The sequence below is a fragment of the Oryx dammah genome, unplaced genomic scaffold (genome assembly GCF_014754425.2).
Source record: "Oryx dammah isolate SB20612 unplaced genomic scaffold, SCBI_Odam_1.1 HiC_scaffold_16, whole genome shotgun sequence".
NCBI lineage: Eukaryota > Metazoa > Chordata > Mammalia > Artiodactyla > Bovidae > Oryx > Oryx dammah.
The window spans coordinates 38,242,472-38,270,325 of record NW_024070200.1 but is presented as its reverse complement, the minus strand read 5'-3'; the positions used below and the strand labels follow the sequence as shown (position 1 = coordinate 38,270,325).

General features: G+C 39.8%; 1 protein-coding gene across 4 annotated transcripts in view; it reads left to right on the top strand.

Annotated features, from left to right (window-relative positions):
• The window catches only part of HYKK (hydroxylysine kinase), a 28,922-nt gene extending 5,045 nt beyond the window's left edge, over window positions 1-23,877 (top strand). For all 4 annotated transcript variants that reach the window (XM_040257331.1, XM_040257328.1, XM_040257329.1 and 1 more), the window contains 4 exons: window positions 511-861; window positions 1,732-1,871; window positions 15,047-15,230; window positions 21,857-23,877. In XM_040257331.1, the coding sequence (XP_040113265.1) occupies window positions 516-861; window positions 1,732-1,871; window positions 15,047-15,230; window positions 21,857-22,317 (1,131 nt within the window). In that variant the 5' untranslated portion in view covers window positions 511-515 and the 3' untranslated portion in view covers window positions 22,318-23,877. The remainder of the gene's footprint in view (window positions 1-510; window positions 862-1,731; window positions 1,872-15,046; window positions 15,231-21,856) is intronic.
• Window positions 23,878-27,854: the final 3,977 nt, after the last annotated feature.

The following is a 27,854-nucleotide window of genomic DNA, read 5'->3' as shown; positions in this document are numbered from 1 at the left end:
GAGCTTGTGAAAACTTGTTTTAGAATTGAGATTTCCTTCCAGAATATCCAACAGTCACAGTGATTTAAGCTATTTGTAAGTTAGGGCTATTTGTAATCAAAATAAATATCATTTACCAATCTATGGTATGTTAAAATATGAATCCTCAAACACTAGATAATAAATAACTAAAACAACAAATTAAAAAGACTCTCTTTACCTTTAATAGAAAGCCTGGAATCTTAGAGAAATAGACATAAAGTAGATGACATCAGGACCAGCTGGCCTACCATGCCTCTTGGAAATTAAAGAACAAAGTTATTACATAAGTATGCAGGGACTATGCTTTTAATCTACTTTTTAAATCTCACTTACTGATTTTATTTTTTTACCTTTATGAGTGAAAATTCACGATCAAGAGAAGTACTGAATCAGTATTGGGAAACATTGGTCTATCTAAGAAAACTCTTGTAAGTAAGTATATTCAATATAAGTCCCCTTTCCAGTTTGTCTGTTTGTTTGTTTCCTTAGAAATAATGTCAAGTGGAGGTGATCAGCAATCACAGGCTCTCACCAAGCCCTCTTTCAGTGAGGTACAAGCCTCTGCATTAGTGGAATCAGTGTTTGGGTTAAAAGTTTCCAAGATCCAGCCACTTCCTAGCTATGATGACCAAAACTTCCATGTATGCATTGCAAGAACCAAAGTCACTACAGATGGCCCAAATGAATATGTCCTCAAAATAAGCAACACTGAATCTAGCAAAACTCCAGACCTGATTGAAGTGCAGACTCATATCATCATGTTTCTGAGAGCGGCTGGATTTCCAACAGCCTCTGTGTGTCGTACTAAAGGAGACAACATAACCTCTCTCGTGTCTGTAGGTAAGAGACCACCACCAGTCATCGCCTGTCCATGTACATTACTGCATTTTGGCTACAAGTAGAAATATCAGGAACAGGTACGTCATTGCAAGGGTTAAGATGGTTATTTTTCTCAGCAGTTGGGAGAAGCTACCATCACCAAAGTGGAAACTGGGGCTGTGGTTAGGGCTGGGATCTGGCATAACTCTTATCTGCCTGTAAAGGATCTGATGGATGAGTAACTAAGGGGATATGTGAAAACTAGGGGAACTTTTATTTTTAATTAGAAAAATAATTAAATAGTTTTATTTATCAGATGAGCTGTGTATTTTGGTGCTGTGATATAGTAGAAAGCACACAGAATCAGGAAGTTTAGATCCCACCTCTGTAATTATGGTATACGTGACTTAAATTCTTAAGGCTATGAGCTCTCGTCTGTGAAACTTGGTCCCTTTCAGTTCTAAGTGCTAAGACGTATCTAATAGAATTCTCCAAGCAGCAGTTTGTCCCTAAAGAAGTCTGTGATTCTGAAAGTCATTTCTTTATCACAACTTCCCCCACTGTAAATGTATTAAAAATGTATTTTAAGCATTCATTTACCAGAGTAGATAATTTATGTTTAGAGTTAAGGCCAGCAGACTTGGGGCTACAGTCATGTTAGGATGTAAATGGCTGGCTCCAGTGTTCTGAAGTCTATCTGTTCTCCTTGCTGGCTTGATCCATTCAGTCCTGCCTCATAGAATCCTGCTCGCTTGTCCTGTGTTAGCACCTTTTTGGTTTTTTTTCTCTTGTTCTGTATTATTCCTTGCTATAATAATTGCAAAGGCAGAATAGCCTCTAATCTTTTTTTTCCAAGAATAGTTGACAGAATATATCCTTCCATCCATCTAGATAGTGGCTCTGAAGTCAAAAGCTACTTGGTGAGGCTGCTGACTTACCTCCCAGGAAGACCCATAGCTGAGATTCCCATTGGCCCTCAGCTCTTATATGAAACTGGAAGGCTAGCTGCTAAGTTGGATAAAACACTGGAGGTAAGGTTTGGGATTTTATTTTGTTTATAATTGTTCTGTGTTGGTTTTGATTTATTTTAAATACACCCAAGGTCAGACTCTTTTTATTTGGTGCCTCTTAACATGTATTGGGGTTGGCCAGAAAGTTTTGGTTAGTGAATATGTTGTTCAATACAGTTCTTGGTGAATATGAAAAATGTGTCTTTTATGTATTCTTAAAACTGATAGGTTGGCCAACGCAACCCGATATTAGGAAGAAAATAAGGTACTAGATGCATGAATATTGACAGGTTTCTTTTTGCCCAGGTCTGTACTTTATTAGCTTTGTGGCAAGATTACCTACATCTTTAGAAATTCATGATACCCTCTATGCTGCTCACTGAAAACAGTCTGCATTCACAAAATAAAATCTGAAGTTTTCACAAGACATAAATCAGCCAAAGCTCTGTATGAAGCAATAGCTATGTTACAAATGGATTGAAATGACTTGTATTAAAAATGTTTTTGTCCTATAGAAAAGATACCTTGTTTGACAAATATTTTTCCAAACGTACCCACAAAACATCTTCATTTAATGAACAAATGTTCACTGAGAACCCATTCAATGCCAGGAACTGAGGAAACAATAGGGATTCCCCTGTCCTAGAGGAGTGTGTTCCAAGGGACACACACACACTTGAAAAAGTAACCCCAGTTTGTATGAGTAAAACACTTGTAATTACTCACTGAATCCTGGCCAGTCTACCTCTCAGATGTCTACAATCCATCTCCTTTCCATTCCTGCCTTGACTATCCCTCCCTGCATTCAGATCTTTTTCACCTTCAATTTATTTTTTATACGAATCAGAGTTACTTTTTAAAATTACAGATCCGACCATGTCAGTTCCATAGTTAAAATCTTTCAGTGGCCTCTCACTGCTTTCAAAGTAAAGGCCAAGGTCCTCAGCGTCTCTTTCAGACAAGGCCCCACTGGCCTCATCCCTGCCTCTGCCCCCTCAGTCTCACTGTCCATGTCTTCCCTTTCATGCTTCTCTCACCACCAGAGTAGAACTTCTCATTGTCCCCTGAATGTGCCTTTCTGTTTCATGCATCTCTGCCTTTGTTATTTTCTCAACCGTTAATACCTTTTCCCCTGCTCTGCAAAATTCCTGATTATCCTTCAATACACAGCTCAGAAATCGCTTCCCCCTGTGAAATCTTCCCTGGTCCCTTCTTTCTCTTCCCAGGCTGTACAAAGAAGATCACTTCCTGCTCTTTGCTCCATTGGATCTTGTGCATCCATCAACTCACATGATTCTATGGGTTGACTGACTGGGTCCCTCTGCTCTTCTTGGTATTAATTGGGGTCACTCATGCAGCTCTATTTAGCTGCAGTGCTTCAGATCCTTTCCATGTGTCCTTTTTTCTTCATGTGGTGTCTCATCCTCCAGGATGGTCTTGAGCATCCTTGCAACATGACTGCTGGCTTCTGAGACAGATTCAAGAAGACAAGCCCCGAGTGGATGACTGCTTATCAAGACTCTACTTGAATCATGTTAGCTCACATTTCATTAGCCAAAGCAAGTGACATGTCTAATCCCAAGTAGGAGAAGCTGCACAAGGGCATGCACACCAGGAGGCATGGTTCATAGGAGGCCATTGGGGTAACAGTCTACCATGATGGTATTGTAATTTAGTTGCTTGTACTTCCTGTTACATATGCTACATAAGAAACAATGATCTTCTTAAGAAATTGGTCTACATATTAATTATTCGTTTTTTGTCCTTGGTGTCTAGCATGTCACATACATATTAGATATTCAAGGAGGGCTTCATAAAAAGTTTTTTAATTTAAAAGCTTATGAGCTGGTTTTAAAAGTCTTGAATCCATCAGTCAGTCAGAGAAAAGGAGGAAGGGTATTCAGTGAAAGGAAAGAGCATGCAAGAAACCATGGCAGAACAATGACCATGTTCCAGAACCTCTGAATAATTTACTGTGGCTGGAGCATAGGGTTTACACCTGAGAGAGACAGGAGCTGAAGTTGGAAACATAGGGTGGAGTCAGATTATAAAATGTGTTATCGTAAGAAGCTTGGACTTTGTCTTATTTTCTTGGACAGTAGGGAGACTTGGAGGCTTTTTAAACAGGAAAAACGTTCTAATTTTTAGCCTGCTTAGGTCCAGTATAATGGCTAGATTGGCAGAAAGCCAGAATGGAGGCAGGGAATGCATCTAGGGAGCTAATGCAGTAATCAAGCAAAAGCTGATTGAGGACTGGAACCAAGAAAAGGTTCAAAATATATTTAGGAGACAGAGCCAACTGAATTTGGTGATTGATTTAATGTTAAGGATGGAGGAGAGGAAAGTGCTGAGCAGGACATGGATTCTAACCTGGATCTGCTGGGACAAAACTCCATTCTGAAATAGGCAGGATTCTCCCCTTGAAGCAATCCTGGAGTCACCGTCACAGCCTGGAACAAAGGACTGGAGGGATGGGAAGGGGAGGAGTATCAGATATGGGGCTAGAAGTTGTTGAGATGTGTGGAAGTTTTGTAAGGCTTCCTGCCATACAGAAAAGCAGATCAGCCTCTATGCGTTCCACATGTGCTCAATTAGTGTCTGCTGGGATCAGCTTGCCTGCTCCCATTCCTTGATTCTGTCTGTCTTTCTTTTTTCTGTCTGGTTGGTGCTTTAGAGAAAAGAGTAAGACAGAGCCTTTAGAAGAATTAAGTGAGAGGTGAGACAGGGCTGAGAACACTTTCACAAGAAGCTTTAGAAGGGTTATTTTTAATTCCCTCTACCCTAAAAGACTTGATATTTATTGTTTCTTGGGAATGAGGGAAAAAAATTCTGCTTTATAGTAAAAGTATATTTCTTATAGGCAGCATATATATGAATCTTGCTTTTTCTTTTTTAATCCAGTCTGATAATCTGTGCTCTCTAGTTGGGGTGTTTAGAGCATTTACATCTAATGTGATTTTTGTATGGTTCGGTTTAAGCCTGTCATCCTGATATCTACTTTCTTTCTGTCACATCAGTTCTTTATTCTCTAATTTGCTTTTTTTTTTCTGCCTTCTTTTGGCTTGTGTATTTTTTATGATTCCATTTAACCTCCTTTGTTGGCTTATTAGCTGTAACTGTTGATTTTAGTGGTAGCTTTAGGGTTTATAGAGTGCATCTTTACCTGATCACGCTCTGCCTTCACGTTACGTCACTTCGTGTATGGTATACGGACCTGACACAGCATACTTCTGCTTCTTCCCTCCTGTCCTTCTTCTCTTGTTGTCATGCTCAGTTACTCAGTCATGTCTGACCCTTTGTGGCCTCATGGACTGTAGCCCACCAGGCTCCTCTGTCCATAGAATTTTCCAGGCAAGAATACTGGAGTGGGGTGCCATTTCCTGTCCCAGGGGGATCTTCCTGACCCAGCGATCAAACCCACCTCCCTGTGTCTCTTGCATTGGCAGGTGGACTCTTTACCACTAGCGCCACCCAGGAAGCCCTATACCTATTGTTGTCAGACTTTTTACTTATACATTGTTGTTTTTGTTTAAACTTTTGATTATCTTCTAAGAGATTTAATTAGGAAAAAATTATATATTTGCCTGTGTGGTTCCCTTTTTCAGTGCTCTTCATACTTTTTGTTGATCCTTATTATTCCCATCTACCTAAAATACTTCATTTAACATTTCCTATAGTGTGGGGCTGCTGATAATGAGTTTTTTCAGCTTTTGTATGTCTTTGTTTCACCTTCATTTTTGAAAGATATTTTCATTGGACATAAACTTTCAGGTTGACTGTCTTTTCCAATGTGCTTTAAACACGTGCCACTACTTTCTTCTTTTGCATTGTTTCTGACAAGAAATCTGCTGTCAGATTGTTCCTCTGAATGTAATATGTATGTCATCTGTGTGTGTGTGTGTATTTGTCTTAAGATTGTCTCTGTCTCTACTTCTGAACAATTTGATCACGGTATTTCCTGTGCTTGGTGTTCACTGAGCTTCCTTGAGTGGTGTGGTTAAGTCACTTTGAAGCAGTTTGGTGATTTTCTGTCTTAATACTTGTAGTTTGTGTCTTAATACATCTGAGCTGACTGTGGCTCAGATCATGAACTCCTTATTGCCAAATTCAGACTTAAATGGAAGAAATTAGGTAAAACCACTAGGCCATTCAGGTATGACCTAAGTCAAATCCCTTATGATTATACAGTGAAAGTGACAAATAGATTCAAGGGACTAGATCTGATAGATAGAGTGCCTGAACAACTATGGATGGAGGTTCGTGACATTGTACCAGAAGCTATGATTAAGACCATCCCCAAGAAAAAAAATGAAAAAAGGCAAAATGGTTGTCTGAGGAGGCCTTACAAATAGCTGAGAAAAGAAGAGACACTAAAGGCAAAGAAGAAAAGGGAAGAAATACCCATTTGAATGCAGAGTTCCAAAAAATAGCAAGGAGAAATAAGAGACCTTCCTTAGTGATCAGTGCAAAGGAGTAGAGGAAAATAATAGGGAAAGACTAGAGATCTCTTTAAGAAAATGAGATACCAATGGAACATTTTATGCAAAGATGGGCACAATAGAGGACAGAAATGGGATGGACCTAACAGAAGCAGAAGTAATTATTAAGAAGAGGTGGCAAGAATACACAAAAGAACTGTACAAAAAAGATCTTCACGACCCAGATAATCACGATGGTGTGATCACTCACCTAGAGGCAGACATCCTGGAATGCGAAGTCAAGTGGGCCTTAGGAAACATCACTATGAACAAAGCTAGTAGAGGTGGTGGAATTTCAGTTGAGCTATTTCAAGTCCTAAAAGATGATGCTGTGAAAGTGCTGCACTCAATATGCCAGCAAATTTGGAAAACTCAGTAGTGGCCACAGGACTGGAAAATATCTGTTTCATTCCAGTCCCAAAGAAAGGCAATGCCAAAGATTGCTCAAACTACCGCACAGTTGCACTCGTCTCACAGGCTAGCAAAGTAATGCTCAAAATTCTCCAAGCCAGGCTTCAACAATACGTAGACTGTGAACTTCCATATGTTCAAGCTGGATTTATAAAAGGCAGAGAAACCAGAGATCAAATTGCCAACATCTGTTGGATTATCGAAAAAGCAAGAAAGTTCCAGAAAAACATCTATTTCTGCTTTATTGACTATACCAAAGCCTTTGTGTGGATCACAACAAACTGTGGAAAATTCTTCAAGAGATGGGAATACCAGATCACCTGACTTGCCTCCTGAGAAATCTGTATGCAGGTCAAGAAGCAACAATTAGAACTGGACAAGAAACAACAGACTGGTTCCAAATCTTGAAAGGAGTACGTCAAGGCTGTATATTGTCACCCTGTTTATTTAACTTCTATGCAGAGTACATCATGAGAAGTGCCGGGCTGGATGAAGCACAAACTAGAATCAAGATTGCCGGGAGAAATATCAATAACCTCAGATATGCAGATGACACCACCCTTATGGCAGAAAGTGAAGAAGAACTAAAGAGCCTCTTGATGAAAGTGAAAGAAGAGGGTGAAAAAGTTGGCTTAAAGCTCAACCTTCAGAAAACGAAGATCATGGCATCCAGTCCCATCACTTCATGGCAAATAGATGGGGAAACAATGGAAACAGTGGCAGACGTTATTTTGGGGGGTTCCAAAATCACTGCAGATGGTGATTGTAGCCATGAAATTAAAAGATGCTTACTCCTTGGAAGGAAAGTTATGACCAACCTAGACAGCACAGTAAAAAGCAGAGACATTACTTTGCCAACAAAGGTCCATCTAGTCAAAGCAAGGTTTTTCCAGTGGTCATGTATAGATGTGAAAGTTGGACCATAAAGAAAGCTGAGCACCAAAGAATTGATGCTTTTGAACTGTGGTGTTGGAGAAGACTCTTGAGAGTCCCTTGGACTGCAAGGAGATCCCACCAGTCCATCCTAAAGGAGATCAGTCCTGAATATTCACTGGAAGGACTGATGCTGAAGCTGAAACTCCAGTATTTTGGCCACCTGATGTGAAGAACTGACTCATTGGAAAAGACCCTGATGCTGGGAAAGATTGAAGGCGGGATGATCAGAGGACAACAGAGGATGAGATGGTTGGATGGCATCACTGACTCTATGGACATGAGTTTGAGTAAGCTCCAGGAACAGGTGATGGACAGGGAAGCCTGGCATGCTGCAGTCCACAGGGTCACAAGGAGTTGGACACAACTGAGTGACTGAACTGAACTGAACTTCATACTTTATAGGTGGGACCAGGGATGGGTTTAGTGTAGGACGGTTATTCCCCACTATTAATGCAAAACCCTTCTGAGTCTCTACCTAATGTCCCATAAACTGTGAACCTGATTGGTGGGAACAGGCACTATTACTGACCCTGTATTGTCCAAGTACTATTCCCTCTAATCTTTCAGGTGGTTCTTTCCCCAGCTTTGAGTAGCTTTCCTCATCCTCTGTACTGATCATACATGTCTGCTAGGTTTCAAGGTGGACATCTACAGATCTCTAGAGTTCTCTCTGTCTCTGTAGCAACCTGAGGCAATTTGCTCTGCCCCCTCAACTCAGTGTATATTTAGGAATTGTTTTCAGATATTACATTTATTTAGAGAAACCTTTGAACTGATTGGAATGCTCAGGAAAGTCTCTCAATCACCCCCATAATCAAATCTATAAAATGAGCTGTTGAAATGAGCATCTGTTCCATAAGAGTTCTTTATCATTGACCTCTCTTTCTACGCTCCCTGTGGCCTGCATTGTTGTGCCTGTTGCAGTTGAGGTTTCAACTTTTACCTCTAAAGTCTGAAATGACCATTGCAGTTCTAAGAGGGAGATAGCACCACACCATTGCTGATGGTGAGTTCTGCTGTGTAGTTAACCACCTGCTGTTCTGCTCTGCAACTTGTCTCACATAAGACAGGAGAGCTCTAGAGGAAACGAAGAGAAGCATTCCTCACTAGGTGTTATAACGCATTTTATCATGCTTTATTCCCATTGTTCATGCCCTTACCTAACCTCACCCCAGGCCTTTGCAGGTGGTAAGTTCTTACTTTCTGTACAAACACTAGGAACCATGGAGTCTGCCCAAGATATCATTTAGGTGAAGAGTTTTAATCCCATATGAGTGGCAGAGACTGTGACTGTTCTGTTCTGCTGGGGAGGTGGCTGGGGCATTGAAGCTTCCAGCAAGTGGGCAGGCTTAGGGGACCCAGAGTACGAGGAGCGCTGTGGGTGGTCATTGCCAAAATCAGGGCATTCACAAGTAAAGGCACCTACCGAGGTGCAGCCTCAGCAGAGTCCAGGGATATCTTCAGGATGGATGATGTCGGCAAATGAAGAAAGATAGATAAAGAGATAAAGAAAGAGACACAGGGTGACCAAGCTTCTTCGAGCGAGGCTCATTTACTTTATTTTTCTTGGGGCTTTTATACCCTGAGTTATATATACAGCAAGGTGAAAAATGCAGAGTCAACTCAACATTCCATCAGTAATAACTTTTATCGATATCAGGTTCCTTCTTGTAAGAGTCTTATTCTCTGTACATCATTTTTTGTTCCGGAGGCCTGTTGATATTCCATGACCTCCTTTTGATAAAGGTTGGTCAGCCAGAACACCAGGACAATGATTTTCTCTTAAAGTGTTTCTTTTTAAATTCTTAGCCTGTGTTTTACCCTTAAAGTACAGAGTTACATTTTTATGGAGCAAAGATTCAGCAGGTTACAGCAAAGAAAGAGCTTATTAACTCAAAGTCTAATGTTGCTAATGCTAAGGCTATTACTCGTTTTTTCTACATTCTGACTATATGCACTCCCAGAAACACAATGGATAAGGGATGTGAGAACTTGGCAGTAAGCATAGGCTCAACAATGTTGCAAGAGTTCTGGATAAACCTGCCAAGTAGGCTAGAATGCTAACAGAGGGTTTGAAACACTCCTTTCATGCCCAGGAGATTTATCAACTAGAGCCCTAAGTTAACTCTTTTGGTCAGAGACAGCCCCTTGCTAATGTCAGAAGAGCTGGTGAAAGACATAAAATAATAAGACAGACAGATTCTGGTTCGGGGGTAGATGCTCGAGCAGGTCCAGGGGGTCCGTCGAGTCCTGAGGCCTTGCTCATCAGGACTCTTCTGCATAACCTTGTCATGGGTCGGATGGCCCAGGGATTCCCTTTCATGGGTGGGCTCTCCCGTGCTGGCTCCCGGCAGCACCAACTGACCTGTACTGGAATTTGGTTGCAGCTTTGTTCACAGATGAGCTGGAGGTTAGTCTCAGGAGATTCATTTAAGTATAAGAGAGAAGAAAATACTGGGCAGGCTTATAAGTATAGTCACAGATTTATGGTAGAGGAAACAAGGTGTTTGAGAAATGGGAACTGGGATGAGAGGTAGAGTGAGGAAGGTGACAAGAGATAGATGTAGACAGACTAATAAAGGGTAGTGATCAAACTACCAGAAATTCAGGTTGGTGTGTCATGGAGCCAAAACATGGAAAGCCCAGAGAAGTCAAGCACATCAGCTGCAAAGTTCACATTCAACAAACATTTACTGAGAACCTATTATGTATGAAATCTTTATTTATTTCATGTCTTTGCTTTTTTAATAATTAAAAAAATTTTATTTGGTTTTGATTGTGCTGGCTCTTTGTTGCTGCACTGGCTTTTCTCTCAGTGGGCAGGGGTTACTCTTCATTGCATTGTGCAGGCTTCTTGCAGTGGCTTCTTTTGTTGTGGAGCACAGGCTCCAGGGCACCAAACTTCAGTAGTTGTGCCACATGGGCTCAGTAGTTGCGGTTCCTAGGCTCTAGAGCACAGGCACAATTGTTATGGCCAACGGGCTGAGTTGCTACACAGCATGTGGGATCTTCCTGGATCACAGATCAACTTGAGCTTCCTGCATTGGTGGGTGGATTCTTGACCACTGAGCCATCAGGGAAGCCCCTCCTGTCTTAGTTTATCAACAGATAAATAGGAGATTAATATTTTTTAATTTTACTGAAGTATAATTCATATTATACTTCATATATACTTTTCATATAAAAAGAAAAAGCAAGAGAGTTCCAGAAAAACATCTATTTCTGCTTTATTGACTATACCAAAGCCTTTGACTGTGTGGATCAAAATAAACTGTGGAAAATTCTTCAAGAGATGGGAATACCAGATCACCTGACCTGCCTCTTGAGAAACCTATATGCAGGTCAGGAAGCAACAGTTAAAACTGGACATGGAACAACAGACTGGTTCCAAATAGGAAAAGGAGTACATCAAGGATATATATTGTCACCCTGCTTATTTAACTTCTATGCAGAGTACATCATGAGAAACCCTGGGCTGGAAGAAGCACAAGCTGGAATCAAGATTGCTGGGAGAAATATCAATAACCTCAGATATGCAGATGACACCACCCTTATGGCAGAAAGTGAAGAAGAACTAAAGAGCCTCTTGATGAAAGTGAAAGAGGAGAGTGAAAAAGTTGGCTTAAAGCTCAACCTTCAGAAAACGAAGATCATGGCATCTGGTCCCATCACTTCATGGCAAATAGATGGGGAAACAGTGGCTGACTTTATTTTTCTGGGCTCCAAAATCACTGCAGATGGTGACTGTAGCCATGAAATTAAAAGATGCTTACTCCTTGGAAGGAAAGTTATAACCAACCTTGACAGTATATTAAAAAGCAGAGACATTACTTTGCCAACAAAGGTCCGTCTAGTCAAGGCTATGGTTTTTCCAGTGGTCATGTATGGATGTGAGAGTTGGACTATAAAGAAAGCTGAGCGCCGAAGAATTGATGCTTTTGAACGGTGGTGTTGGAGAAGACTCGAGTTCCTTGGGCTGCAAGGAGATCCAACCAATCCATCCTAAAGGATATCAGTCCTGGGTGTTCATTGGAAGGACTGATGTTGAAGCTGAAACTCCAATACTTTGGCTACCTGATGCGAAGAGCTGACTCATTTGAAAAGACCCTGATGCTGGGAAAGATTGAGGGCAGGAGGAGAAGGGGACAACAGAGGATGAGATGGTTGGATGGCATCACCAACTCGATGGACATAGGTTTGGGTGAACTCCAGGAATTGGTGATGGAGAGGGAGGCCTGGCGTGCTGCGGTTCATGGGGTTGCAAAGAGTCGGACATGACTGAGCGACTGAACTGAACTGAAGTATAGTTGATTCATCATGTTATAGTATAGTTAACTATAACTGAAGTATAGTTAATTTCTGCTGTACAGCAAAGTGATTGAGTTATTTATACACACACACACACGTTCTTTTCCATATTCTTTTTCACTATGGTTTCTTAACAGGATATTGAATATAATTCCCTATACTATATGGTAGGTCTTTATTGTTTATCCATCCTGTATAACAGTTGGCATCTGCTAACCCGAGATTCCCAATCCATCCCTCTCCTATCTCCCTTTCCCCTTAGCAACCACAAGTCTGTTATCTATGTCTGTGAGTCTGTTTCTGTTTCATAGAGAAGTTCCCTTGTGTCATATTTTAGATTCCACATATAAATGATAGATATGCGATTTGTCTTTCTCTTTCTGACTTACTTCATTTAGTATGATAATATCTAGGTCCATTTATGTTGCTGCAAATGGCATTATTTCATGCTTTCTATGGCTGAGTAGTATTCCACTGTATATATATACACCACATCTTTATCCATCCCTCTGTTGATGGACATTTAGGTTGCTTCTATATCTTGGCTATTGTAAATAGTGCCGCTATGAACACAGGGGTGCATGTATCTTTTCTAATTATAGTTTTGCCTGGGTATATGTCCAGGAGTGGGCTTGCTGGATCATATGCCAACTCTTTAGTTTTTGGGGGAACCTCCATATTGTTTTCCATAATGGTTGTAGCAATTTACATTCCCTGTGAGGTTGGCATTGATACTCTGATCTTACTGTTAAGGAAACTAAGATCTGAGATATTAAGTGATAAAGCCAGTTGAAACCCAGATCTGTCTGATTCCAAGTACAACTCCCAAGTGTTCTTCCTACTACTCCATGCCTAAGCAGGATGTACAAGGTAACAGTGCTAGCATTTTAGAAGCTGACTCAGTCTTCCCTGAGTGGACTGTTGCTCCACGGGAAACCCAAGAAGAGTGTTTAAATTTGGTTTCTTTAAAAATAAAAGTAGTATTTCCCTGGTGATCCAGTGGTTAAGAATCTGCCTCCCAATATAGTGGACGTGGGTTCAATTCCTGCTCTCGGAAGATTCCACATGCTGTGGGGCAACGAAGCCCATGCACCACAACTACAGAGCCTGTGAGCTGCAACTACGGAGCCTGAGCACCTAGAGCCTGTGCTCCACAACAAGACAAGCCAGTGCAATGAGAAGCCCGAGCATCTCAACTGGAAAGCAGCCCCTGCTGACTGCAACTAGAGGAAGCCCGTACACAGAAACAGAGACCCAGTGCAGCCAAATAAATAAGTTAAAAACTTTTTAATAGAAAACAAAACAGAAAATAAAAGTAATTTATGCACATGGTAAAAATATCAAGCAGTAATGAAAAGTGTAAGACAAAACTCTTTTCTCTCTACCATCATCTCCATCATTGTTTCCTTTCCAAACCTACTTTCCAGAAGTCACAACTCCCAGCAGTGTTTTCAGTGCTACTCTGCAGAATGTTTTTGTGGTCCACAGTGACATTTAACACATCAGATGGTCAGGGGATTCAAAACCATGTCATGAGAGAAAGAACTGAAGGAACTAGAAAGGTATACTCTGCAGAAGAGATTGAGAGGCAGAGGTGCTGTCTTCAGATGTCTGGAGGACAGTCATGCAGGAGAGTCCTGTTCCCAGTAGCCCCAGAGGTCACAGTTAGAACCCATGGTATGGATACTATAAGAGGCAGATTTTAGGTCAGCAAAAGGAAGAACACAGAGCCATTTCAATAAGGGTAAAAATGTACCTCCTGCAGGAAGAATTCAAACAAAGGCTACGTGACCACTTAGCAAAGATATCTTAATGGTAACAGGAGCATAAGGGGGAGGTTATCAGACTCCAGGTCATGAGAATGGGTGTTAAAGTCAATTTAGAGGAACATTTTAAAATAAATAGAATAAAGTAAAAAAAAAATCAGAATACATCACATTAAAGGTTGTAAGTATTGTTATAGAAACTTTTTTTCCTTAGGTATATGTTGCCTGTATGCAAGGTTGTAACGTAAAGCATATTTCATACTGCAGGCCATGGTCAAGAAATTTTGAGAGATACTCCTCTGGGTGGCCATCAAAGTACTTTCAGACACTTACTGTGTGAAAGAGGTCTTGACTGGAGTCAGAAGACTTAGGTCCTCTCACAGCCCCATAGTGGCAACTGGTCATCTTTCTCTGAGCTCTTCCCCATTTGTTCATTAACAGTCAAAGTCATTTAGAACTTTAGATAGAATGCCTAAAGGCCTTTCCAGTTCTAGAATTTTCTATGTTAATTCAGCAGATATTGCTTGAGCAGTGCATTCTATATGCCAGGCACTTTCTAAGTGTGGGGATACAGTAGTGAACAAAACAGACCGAAAATAAGCTCCTGCTCCTTGTGGAGCTTACATTCTAACAAGAACAGACAGTAAGGTAAATGAGTGAATCATGGTGAATGTTAGCAATTTGTGCTAAGTGCTTAAGGAAGAAAAGATAAGCAGAGAAGAGGGATATGAAATATTGGAGGGGATAGATGGAGTGGTCAGTGAGTCCTCCCCTAGAAGGTGACTTTTGAGTAAAGACTTGGCGACCACTAGCCATATGGATTCCTAGGATCCCCAGGTGGAGGAAACAGCAAATACAAAAGGGGTGGGAAAGTGCCTGGAGTGTTCCTTGAAAAGCAGGGAGGCCAGTGTCAGTGTGATTGGAAGAGAGTGGAAAAACATCGTCAACGATGAAGTCAGACAGGGAACCGGGGGCCCAGGGCAGAGCTCTTTAGAACTCCTTCCATTCCTTTGGTAGTCTGCAGATGGTGATCCTACCTTCTCCCACTTATGAGGGTGGGCAGTGAGGAGAGGGGAATGTGCTCTCAAAACTCTGAGATCCTGGGCAAATATGACACTTTGACCACTTTGTGGATTAAGGTAAATGAAGCAAGTCAGTGACCATCAGAGAACGCAGGCCCTCTCCCCAAGGCCCACCTGGCCCACCCTTCGGAGGGTGCAGTCTTCTAGCCCACAGCAGACCTCTCAGCAGTGCCTGTGCTATCAAGAGTCTAAGAGTTTCTTTGCTTTTGATTTAGAAATTCCATCACCCAAAGCTAAGTAGTCTTCATCGGGAGAACTTCATCTGGAATCTCAAAAGTGTTCCTCTTCTGGAGAAATACCTCTTTGCCTTGGGCCAGAATCGAAATCGAGAGATTGTTGAACAGGTCATTCAGCTGTTCAAGGATGAAGTGATGACCAGTCTAAGTCATTTTAGAGAATGTGAGTACCTCCCCAATCAAGTAAGTGTATTTCTTAATTTTTAAATTGTCAAATTTCAAACCAGCAGAAAAGTATGGAGGTACAACTTAGCTTTAACAATCTTAATATTTGTCATATTTGGTCCTGTTGTTTTTAAAGAATAATACTTTCATCTCCCTTAAAACTGAATTTGAAGCCCCTCTAAATTTACATGATTCTGCCTCTCCCCTCCCTACTAAGTTTGCATACATCTTTTAATATTACTCAGTTGTGTCCAACCCTTTGTGACCTCATGGACTATACAGTCCATGGAATTCTCCAGGCCAGAATACTGGAGTGGGTAGCCTTTCCCTTCTCCGGGAGATCTTCTGAACCCAGAGATCAGGTCTCTCACATTACAGGTGGATTCTTTACCAGCTGAGCCACAAGGGAAGCCCTTTAATATTACTACATAGGTATTTGTAAATTACCTATATGGTATTTTACATACTTTCAGACTTTAGATAAATGGCATCACACTGTATATTATCGTCCTGCAAACTGATTTTTTATTCAGCACTATGTTTTTCAGATTGATCCATTTAATAGATGTAGTTCTAGTTCATTTAGTTGATTAGTTTTAACTGCTTAATATTCCATTGTGTGTGTGTATACTATAATTTATTTCAATGTAATTTTTTGAGTCTATTCTCTTGTTAATGGAATTTTAAGTTTTTATATATATATATATATATATATGAAAAAAATTGAAAGCTACTCCTCTGGGTGGCCATCAAGGCACTTTCAGACACTTACTGTGTGAAAGAGGTCTCGACTGGAGTCAGAAGACCTGGGTTCTCTCTTAGCCCCATAGTACCAACTTGTCATCTTTCTCTGAACTCGTCCCCATTTGTTCACTGATAGTCAAAGTCATTTAGAACTTTAGATAGAGTGGTCAATGCCTAAAGGCCTTTCCAATTCTAGCATTTTCTATGTTAAGAGCATTCATCTATTCAGCAGATATTGCTTGAGCAGTGCATTCTATATGACAGGCACTATTCTTAATGTAGAGATACTGTAGTGTGTGTATGTATATATATATATATGATGCTGCAATGAGCATGCCAAGGCATATCTCCTTAAGTACATGGGCAACAATTTCTTTGGGGTGTAATGAGCCTTCTGACCCAACATGAAGCACTGGTCAAAGAACAAGGAATTGAGGGGGCGTTTCTTGCAAAGCCGAGGATAGGCAGTGCACATCCTTTTCGTCCTCTGCTTTCTGTATTAGTTGGCTCAGGCTGCCATTTAAAAACACCAAACACTAAGGATTATTGCTGTAGCCTCCTAACTGGTCTCCCTGCTCCTGTCTGTCTCCCTATAGTATATAGTCACTTGTGTTTTCCTGGCTTTTTTGTTTTTCTTAAAATTACTTCTCTAAGATTATCCATGTTGTTGCATGTGGCCATTTATTTTAATTTTTATTACAGTAGAGTATGCAATTCATAAATATATCACACATTAGCTATTCCTCTCTTCAAAGATACTCGAGTTGTTTCCAGTTCTAGTGCTCTATGAATCTTCTTGTGTCTCTTGGTATACGTGTTCATGAGTTCTTTGGGTATATGACTTCATGAGCTCGGGGATAGAATTGCTAGGTCCATAGTTCATGTCCATATTCAACTTCAGAGATATGCCAAACAGTTTTATGACTTTGTACTACTACTAGCAGAGTATAAAATTTTTATTCCTCTACAATCTTGGTACCATCAGACTTCAATTTTTGCCAATATGATGTGTGTGTAATGTTTTCTTATTGTGGTTTTAATGTGTATTTCCCAATTTACTAGCCATTTGGATAGATTCTTTTGTGAAGTGCCTATTCAAATCTTTTGCCAGCAAAGTGATATCTCTGCTTTTTAATATGCTGTCTAAGTTGTTCATAGCTTTTCTTCCAAGGAGCAAGCATCTTTTAATTTCATGGCTGCAGTCACCATCTGCAGTGATTCTGGAGCCCAGAAAAATTAAAAAAAATGTTTTTCCTTCATAATATGACTATAATACATCTGGAATTTATTTTTATATACAGTGTGATTTTTCTTACAGCTGATAAATTTTCTCACAAACATGTGTTAAAAAGCTATGTTTCCACTTTATTTTCCAGTACCACTTCTACTGTAAATCAAATATGATTTTGGACTGTATTTTGTTCTATTGGTCTATTTGTCTATCTCTGCACCCACAGCAACTGTGTATCAGCTAGGCTAGGTCATGCTGCAGTAACAAATAACCGCCAAATTCTTTTGGACTTATAAATAACAAAGGTTTAGTTCCCACACAAGCTGCAGGTCTGTCATGGATTGACTGGGGCGATGTGTATTCTTATTTTGGGATTTAGACTGATAAAACTTTCACCACCTGGGATATTGGTATGGAGAAAGAGATGTAGTAAATTGTATGCTGAATCTTAAAGCATCTGCCCTGAAATGATGTCACTTCTGTTACATGTAGTGGCCAAAAAACCACACTGCTGCTAACAACTTTTGGAAAAGCAGGGAGCTGACAACCCAGAGTGTTTCCGGAAGGAAGATAACTGGAATATTTGAGCATCCCTAAAGTTTACTACACTATCTTAATTTCTTTAACTTTTAAAGTCTTAATATCTGATAGAACATGTCCTCTCATTTTCTTGCTCCTCTTTAAGAGGGTCTTGACTTTTTTTGTTTTTCTACGTTTCCATATCCATTTTGGAATCAGCTTGTCATGTTTAAAGAAAAATTTTGTTGAGATTTTGGCTAGATGTGGACTGAATACATATATACATATATACATATATACATATATATATATATATGGAGAAAATGTGTATGTTTATAAGATTGAGTACTCTAATCCATGAACACTGGTCCATCTCTCTATTTATATAGACCAATAAAGGGTATATATGATGATATGTTTAGTTATCCTTTTACTGTTGATTTCTACTGTTGCATTACGGTCAGAGAATATGCTTTGTATCAGTGCTGTCCAGTAGAATTTTCTTCAATGATGGAAATGTTTTGTATCTGTGTCTATAATATAATAGCTCCTGTGTGGCTATTGAGCACGTGAAATGTGGCTAGTGCAACTAAGGAACTGAACTTTCGATTTATTTAATCTTAATGAATTTAAATGGCAACTTATGACCAGTGGCTATCATATGTGGCAGAACAGCTCTATATGATTTCAGCACTTCGAAATTTCTTAACATTTACTTCATAATGAAGCATTTTGTAATTTTTAAAAAATATTCCCTGTATGCTAAACAGAATTTATTCAGTAGGTGTTGGGTACAAAGTATTCAGTAGGTGTTGTGTACAAATATGTCCAGTAGGTCAAATCTATTAATCTTGTTTAAATTTTCTATACTGTTGGAAAAGGAAATGGCACCACTCCAGTATTCTTGCCTGGAAAATTTCATTGACAGAGGAGCCTGGCAGGCTACACGGGTTCACAAGTGTCAGACATGACTTAGCGATGAAACCAAACCACCACTGTTGGCTTACCTTTTTGTCCACTTGCTCTGATCAAGAAAAATGTGTTTAAAATCTCCCACTCTAATTGTGAATTGCCTATTTTTATTTGTATTTCTGTCAAATTTTGCTTTATATATTTCAAGGCAGTGTGCACACAAAATTAGAATTGTTATCTTACTAGAAAACTGAATCTTTTATTAATATAAAGTATCCTTCTTTATTTTTCTTGCTTTTTGCCTTAATATCTACTCCATCTGACATTATACAGCTATCCCATCTTATTTTTTGTTCTCTTGATTTTCTGTCTTTTCCATTTTTACTTTTATTTCTTTCTTCTTTTGAGTGAATTGTTTTTGTGCTAATTATTTTGTCTTTTTTTCTCTGTCTCTAGAAAATTATGTACTTTGAATGATAACCTTATAAAGTCTAACATGCTACTTCAACTTATCAAAGTCTGATACAGGGACCTTAAAATAATTTAATTCCATTTATCTCCTTCCTGATTCATATGCTGCTGACTTTAATTCTATATTTTCACCACCAAAAACATTATTATTTTTGTTATAGAGTCAAGTTTATTTAGATTTACTTATATATTCACTTTTTATCTTCCAGCACCCCAAACCTTCTATCTGGAGTCATTTTCTTCCTGCCCAAAATATATCTTTCCAAATTTCCTTTAATGCAGTTCTTTAATGGTGAACTTTCTCTGATTTTGTCTGAAAATGTGTTTATTTTGTCTTCATTCCTGAAGGATATTTTCACAGCCTATAGAATTTTAGATCTCATGGGTTTAGAATTTTAGAATTCTGCTGTCTTTTAGCTTCCATTGCTGCTGAGAAGCCAGCTGTCAGTCTGTTGTTTCTCTGAAGATAATTTGTCTTTTTCTTCTTTGGGTTGCTTTTCATATTTTTTTTTTTTAGCTTTACTCGGGTTTTCCAAACCTATGTGTGAACATTGTCTTTCGTCATTTATAGAAAATTCTTGCCTCTGCACCTAATTCCCTTCTTCTGTTTTTGAGACTCCAATTAAGCTCATATTATGCCTTCTCATTGAATCCTCTGTGTATGTTACCTTCTCTTTTCTTCTGCCCATGCTGCATTTTGGAAAATGTTCTATCCTATCCTGTAATTTATTGAATCTTCTTAGCTATGTCTAATCTCTTAAACCCAACTATTGTGTTCTTAATTTATTCATTGTATTTTTCAGTTTTAAAATTTCTTCTTGATTACTTTTCTGTAGTAACTGCCTTGGGCCATACTCTATATCAGCACACAGGGAAATAGGTTACCAAGAGCAAGAACAAGAAACTGACCATAGACATTGAACCAAAGACTTCAGTAACTGGGCATAGGATATATTCACACAGCATCCAGGTTTAGCATTTGGTTTCAAGGCTATATTTCTGTCCTTCTCCCTCCTTGGAACAGAAGTAGTCTAAGCAGTGGGTTAGTAGCAGATTTGGTCCTGCTTTTATGAGTTAGGAGGCCCTCTTCACTGCCTCCAGCTTCATGTGGTGAGCGTGTTTCCCAACGAACAGGTAGCATTTTAAGTTTCTTCTTGCAAAGGGGGAAAGCATATTGCTGATCTGGAACACAATAGGCAAGCCTGTGGCCTTATTCCTTCTCACTGCTCACTTGTGCTTGGCATTTCTATTCTGTTTGTATGAATCTATCTTGGTTTTGAGGCTGGTTGTGTATCTTTTGTTTTCTCTTTTTATTTTTATCATTGCTATGTATATTGGGATTATCAAAGTATGAATTCACTCTGCTATCTTGGTCAGAACTCTTTCTTTTCTTTTGTTACTTCTCAAATTCAACTACTTCTGTTATTTTATTCCAAGCACTAAATAGCTGAAGTAATATATTTCATTTATTCTAAAATACCAATCCACTGTATAAGATATCAAATTGTTTTACGAACCTCTAAGGAAGAAAAAATATTGTCAATGAAACTATGACATGGTATCAATTATAGGATAAATCCCCATATCAGAAACGTAGTTTACAGTAATATTCATTGCTTCTACAGGCCACCCACTGTGCTACATCACTTAAGCATGATTTACACAACCTTAAGTCATATAGAAGAAATCAGAATTATATTTAAAAGCTAATATTATGGACTTTATATCATGCATTTATTATAAAGTACGTGACTCACTGCTTCAGTATGCACAGACATCCCCATCTCCTCCTAATCCTCACTCAGTGGTTTAAATCAGTGCTTCTCAAACTCTCCATGGTAAAAGATAAGTTTGGGTTTTTCTTCCAACTCCCTGGAGCCTGATACATTTGGCCCTACTGTGCAAGATTAATTCATGGCTCACATCACACATGATTTACCATAAGAGTTTGACAGCATCAAAACTGGGCTGTACTGTTAATGAGATAAGGCCCCTGTCATACTCTTGATGAAAAATCAAACAGTCTCAATGTCTGTTTTTATTCTCATGCACACTAATAACTGTTTGTGGGCCAGCACTAGCCATAGGCCCCCCACTTTGAGTGGTACTGACTTAAAATAACATCTATTCCAGTAATCAGAAGACTAGAGAAATTCAGAATTACTTTGTCATCAGAAATTTCTTTTCTAGGTTAAAATAAAGGCACATCTGGTCCATTCTAGCACTCTTTGCTTCTTATAATAACATGAATGTATATACGTATATATCTATATATATTAGACAAGTAAAGGGTAAAGAACTTAAAGATGAATTGATGAAACGTTTCAATTTTCATTGGCTCAGAGCCAAAAATCAGGTGTTTGCAATGACTACAGTCTCCCTTTTCTGTCCTTGTATTGATGAAAAGCAAAAGCAACCACCAAAATTAACTGCTTTTATCCTTTTCAGAGGAAATTGTTTTATTTCTCAAGAAAAAGAGGGTTAGCTCTTTATCTCTGATTGCTCAACACATTATTTGAATGCCCATACCTGAGAAAGTGGAGAAGGAAATGGCAAACCACTCCAATATTCTTGCCAGGGAAATCCCATGAACAGAGGAGCCTGGCAGGCTACAGGCCATGCAGTCGCAGAGTTGGACGTGACTTAACAACTAAACCACCATCACCATCTGAAACAGAGGAATGGAAAGAGAATGAACTAGGGTATTAAACAACTGTTTTTACTTGGCTTGATTTCTCTCCTTTCAGGTATCAATCACGGAGATCTTAATGACCACAACATCTTAATAGAGTCCAGAGAGTCAGCCTTTGGAGACGCTGTATATCAGGTGTCTGGGATTTTGGATTTTGATGACATGAGCTACGGTTACTATGTGTTTGAAGCGGCGATCACCATTACGTACATGATGATTGAAAGCAAGACTCCTATACAAGTAGGAGGTCATGTCCTTGCTGGGTTTGAAAGTGAGGTCCCTCTGACTCCTGTGGAGAGGGGTGCTTTGTTTCTACTTGTATGCAGTCGGTTTTGTCAGTCGCTTGTCCTAGCTGCATATTCTTGCCAGCTGTACCCAGAGAATGAAGAGTATCTCATGATTACTGCAAAAACTGGGTGGAAGCACTTACAGCAAATGTTTGACATGGGCCGGAAAGCTGTAGAAGAAATCTGGTTTGAAACTGCCAAGTCCTATGAATCTGGGATCTCCATGTGACTAGATAAAAATTCACATTAACTTGGGTAATGAAGAACCAATAGGATCTAATCTAATTCCATAAAGGGTTTTCCTGTACTGTTAAAGATGAATTGATGAAACATTTCAATGCACATGTAACCACTAAGGTCTTCTAGTAATTTCATGACCATTTTTTAACCTAAGAAGGTACTGCATGAGCAAGCATGTCTTTCTATTGGTTTCACTTGCCTTGTGTATCAGACATGCAGACTGATATTTTGAATCAAATAGTCTCTCAAGATCAATGATTTTTTTTAACTTTAAAAGGACATGTCTATATGTATAGACATGTTCACATATTTTAGATAAGTGAGTGCAACATACAGACCTAGTTAACGTATCATCAGTTCTATGAAGCCTTCTCCCATCTCTTCATTGTTCATAATCTCTTTGTACCCTGCCTTTTGTATGGCACATCGCTTGGTATCATGGGTGATAGCCATGTAGTCATCTAGTCTAAGAGCTATTTGAGGGCAGAAACCATGTAAATAGGTTTTTTTTCTTTCATCCATTCTTACACTGGTATAGTGCCTTTCCTATGGTCTTTAAAAATATTTTCAAAATTAATGTATCCTAGAAGAAAGCCTGGAGAAAATAAGGCACACACTAAGATGCCTCAGGAGAAAACAGATGCAGTACTCATAAGAGAAAGCTTTAACTTGTTTGAGAGGGCAGTTGAAACTGAAACTCCAGAGGCAGATGCCAGAACTCACTGGAACTGCAAGTAAGCAAATAAGACACCCAGACAAGCCACTAATTCGTGAGGTATCTAAACAGTTTTCACACTGATACCGAGAAAGACCCTAGGCAGATATTTTAAAATCCTCTACCATTTATGTTTCTTTTCATATGAATATATAATATTGGAGAACATAGCTTATGTATACTTGACTTTATTCACACCACTGTATTTCCTTCACTGATTTCTGGTCCTGTCTCCCTTAGTATGATAAACGGTAAATAGTTATTTACTTAGTCTTGTCAATGTAGCTCTCCATTCTCTGTGGACGACTCAAGTCTAGAATCCTGGCCATTCAAACACCTTTTTAGTAGTTATCTCTTTTGATATATATGAGAATATATATATATCCATCTAACGACCTACCTACAGAGCTATCTATTCTCTCCAAACTAGATCTCTGAATTTTCTTGTATCACTCATTTGCATCATTCTTATGTTCACCTTTAACTTCTCTGTGCCTCAGTTTCCTTGTCTGTGAAGGTGAAGTAGCACCTATCTTACAGTTCCTGTAACACTTACCTCAAGGAGCTAGTTGTGAGGATTTCTTAGAGATTAATGCAAAATTCCGAGCACAAGGCTTGACACATATAAAAGACTTAATAAATGTCTACTAAATGAATGAACCAGGTTACCCAAACTCAGAATATTGGAGTACTTTTCTTTTTGCCTCTCAAATTCAGTCAGTGATCTGATGCTTAGGAATCAGAATTTTAGATCAGTAAATGATGATCAAATCCATATCCTTCCTGCTGTACTGTTTAGCGATGTATAATAAAAACCAATATTTATTGAGTATTAAGTATTTAAAAGAAAACTCATTCTACTCTCACAATAATTCTGACACTAAACATGTGGGGTTTTCCCCTCACATTAAACAATTTGACACTAACTATTTGGAGCTAGAGCAGACCCCCCAGGTTAAGGGCCCAGTCCCTCAAAACCGCCTCCACTTCAGATGCTAGCCTCAAGTTCCAGGTTGTGCTTCTGACCAACTGGCTGTAAGTTGGGGGTTCTCATGAGCCCCTCCTCGGATTCTATAATTTGCTAAGACAGCTCGCAGAACTCAGGGAAATGCTTACTTATGTTTATTAATTTATTATAAAGGGTATGATAATAAAAGATGAACAGAGGAAGAAGCGTATAAGGTGAGGTCCAGAAGGGGCCTAAGCACCGAAGCTCTGTCTGTCTCAAGTTGCAGAGCACCATGCTCCTGGCATGTGGATCTGCTCACCAACCCTGAAGCCCCTGAACCTCTTTGGTTAGGGCTTTTATAGTGACTTCATTACGTAGGTATGGTTGATCAAATTATTGACCACTGGTGGTTAAATCAATCTCCCTCCCCTCCCCCTCCCCAGAAGGCAGGAGTGAGGCTGAAAGTTCGTCCTCTAGTCACTTGGTTGGTTCCATACATAACCAGCCCCCATCCTTCATGACTCACCTCGTTAGCATAAATTCAGATGTAGCTGAAAGCAGCTACATTTTTTATGAATAAAAAAGACACTCCTCTCTCCCCTACCACTCAGAAAATTTACAAGAGTTTTAAAGGCTTTAAAACAGGGGACAAAGACCAAACATATATTTTATGTTATATCACAGTACTTTACGTACATTATCTCACTTAATCTCCACTATAAACCCATGAGAGAAGTACTCTTATGATTAATTCCCATTTTCAGATGAGGAAATAGATGCTTAAAAAGTTGAAGGAGTTTGCTCCAAGAGAACCAGGTACCCACACCACTTCCTCTCTCTCCCTGCCTCTCCTCCCTGGGGCTCACCTAACACACACCCTGCGTTAGGACAATCAAATGAGATGGTTCAGAAAAATAGACTTCTCAAATTTAAGGGGTTGTGATTTTTACCTGGCTTGACCATTCAGGAAACTGGGGACTAGAAAAATGAACTAAAACTTGTATTTCACTCCCAGACCACTATTCATTTTCTTACACCATGAAACTCTTAGGTTTCTGAGAGTTCAAGATTTCCTACTTGTTTGGTCCTCCTGTTAACATGGGTTCTCTTTCCCTGAATTATGAATACAAATAATGCTGATCACCCTTTCAATTAAATACGTGCTGCCTTGCATTGCTATTTTACTATTTGGTGTTTGCTGCAGCTTATCTCTAGTCAGTTCAATGTGGCTTATAAACTCTTTGGTGGCATAAACTCAATAATATTTATTTCATTATCTTCAGAACCAAGTTCCCTGCCCAGCCCCTAGCACACCCTCAATAAAGGTCTGTCTGATGAGCTGTTAGAATGAACGCACATCTACAGGTGCCAGTCTTTGGTTCTTTCCACCAATGAGGAGAAAATCCAGTTCTAGGTTTGGGAATTAATACCATTTGTCCAGCAAATACTCTACTCTTGTAAGTAGCTTTTCCTGTCCAGGCTTTTAGCCCCTCTTGACTGCAACAGAGCTTTAGTTTCTGGTCTTATTATCCAACCTACATCCTTCATATTAAGGTTTCCTGGTTGGCTCAGACAGTAAAGAATCTGCCTGCAATGCAAGAGACCTGGGTTCGATTCTTGGGTCGGGAAGATACCCTGGAGAAGGGCATGGCAACCCACTCCAATCTTCTTGCCTGGAGAATTCCGTGGACAGAAGAGCCTGGAGGGCTACATCCTTCATATTAGGGCAGATAAAAACTCTAGTTACATATATTGCTGTGTGACAATTTAACCAAAAACTTAGTGGCTTAAAAGCTCAATAATTTTTTTTATCTTATGGTGTCTTCAGGTCATGAATTCAGACAGGCACTAGAACAGCTTGTCTCTGCTCCACGATGTCTGAGGCCTTTGCTGGGAAAACCTGAATGCTGGGGGAGGTTTCATGGCTGGGGGAGATTCAGTGACAGGACTAAAATCATCTGGAGGAATCCTCACTCACAAATCTGGCAGGACACGCTGGCACCTCATCTGGGCTGTTGGTGGAACATCTCTCCGTTTGGTCTCTGCTCCCTTATAGCATGGTGCTGGGGTTCCAAGAAACACCTGCCCAAGAGAACAAGACAGGAATATATTTTTTATGACCTGCCTTTGAAAGTCATATGATATTACTTCCATTGAAGTCACAAACCCACCCAGATTCAGGGCAAGGGGACACAGAGCCTCTCAGTGGGAAGCATCCATGCCACATTGTAGGAGGAACATGTGGGACGGGAGATCATGAGGCTTCATCATCCTAAAACATCAGTTTAATCCTCTTTCCCACTGCCTACAGAGAAAAAATTCTGTCATTGAAAGTGTTCTGAATTTGGCCTAAAATACCTTACCTCTTTTCCTGTGTTTATTGACTTCTTCACTCTGGCCAGACAGAACTACTCTGTCAGCCACTTGTTAAACTCATTTTTACTTCTGCTTTTTTATCTCAATGGCTCCCTCTTCTTTTGACCTAATAAATTCTTCCTCTCACTTAAAACTCTTAATGCTTAATTCCGCAGGATGAACTAAGGTGGCAGGGATCCTCAGAGATCCCCAAAAGTTACACTGCCACCTAAGGATGCTTTCAGAACACCATCTGTCTGGATGTGGCTCTTGCCATCTTGCCTTGGCTCTCCTGCCTATGTGCCTGGGAAGCAGAAATGAATGGAGAGACCTCAAACCACAGCTCATTCCCAAGCTACCTCCTTTTCAAAGCCCAGAACTCTGCATAATAAATTTTTGACCAACATGAAGAGGACAAAGTCCCTACCCTGTGGACCTTTTCTTGGAGGAGACTGTGAGCAAATGACTACAAGTTAATTCAGACCTAGTCAATCGTCTCCCTTGAAGAAACTTAAAACATGAATAGTAGATAGTTTACATAGGGACTGAAGCCATATTTTAAAAAGTGGTGAAATAGAAAGATGGATAATGAGGACGCAAATAAACATAGTTTCTGTATAGAAGATAACAGGTGTGTATGGTGATGGTAGGGTATTGCTTTAACTAGATTGGTCAGAGGAATCCTTTCTAATGACATCAAAGGCAGAGGAGGATACTAAGGTGAAAGTTCTCCCAAAGATGTAAACCTCATGATAATTTGCTTTATATGTATAAAAACACATGCACTAGCAATGAAAGTGGAAGGTATATTCAAAAAGGGAGATAAGAGGGAGGGTGAAGGGTAAACTCTGAGGTGCTTGGGCCTGTTTTGAGAACAGGGCAGGAAAAGCAAGCTATTAATAGGCGGTCCCACACCATTGCCACCAGGGAAGGCAAATTGAAAGTGTTAAGTAGCTCAGTCGTTTTGTCCGACTCTCTGTGACCCCACAGGCTATAGCCACCAGGCTCCTCTGTCCAGGGAATTCTCCAGGCAAGAATACTGGGGTGGGTTCATATTCCCTTCTCCAGGGGATCTTCCCAACCCAGGGATTGAACCGAGGTCTCCCGCATTGCATTGCAGGAAGATTCTTTACCATCTGAGAAGAAAAGTTACGACCCACGTAGACAGCATATTAAAAAACAGAGACATTACTTTGCCAACAAAGGTCCTTCTAGTCAAAGCAAGGTTTTTCCAGTAATCACGTATGGATGTGAGAGTTGGACTATAAAGTTGAGCACCAAAGAACTGATAATTTTGAACTGTGGTCTTGGAGAAGACTCTTGAGAGTCCCTTGGACTGCAAGGAGATCCAACCAGTCCATCCTAAAGGAAATCAATTCTGAATATCCATTGGAAGGACTGATGCTGAAGCTGAAACTTCAATACTTTGGCTACCTGTTGCGAAGAACTGACTCGTTGGAAAAGATCCTGATGCTGGGAAAGACTGAAGGCGGGAGGAAAAGGCGAT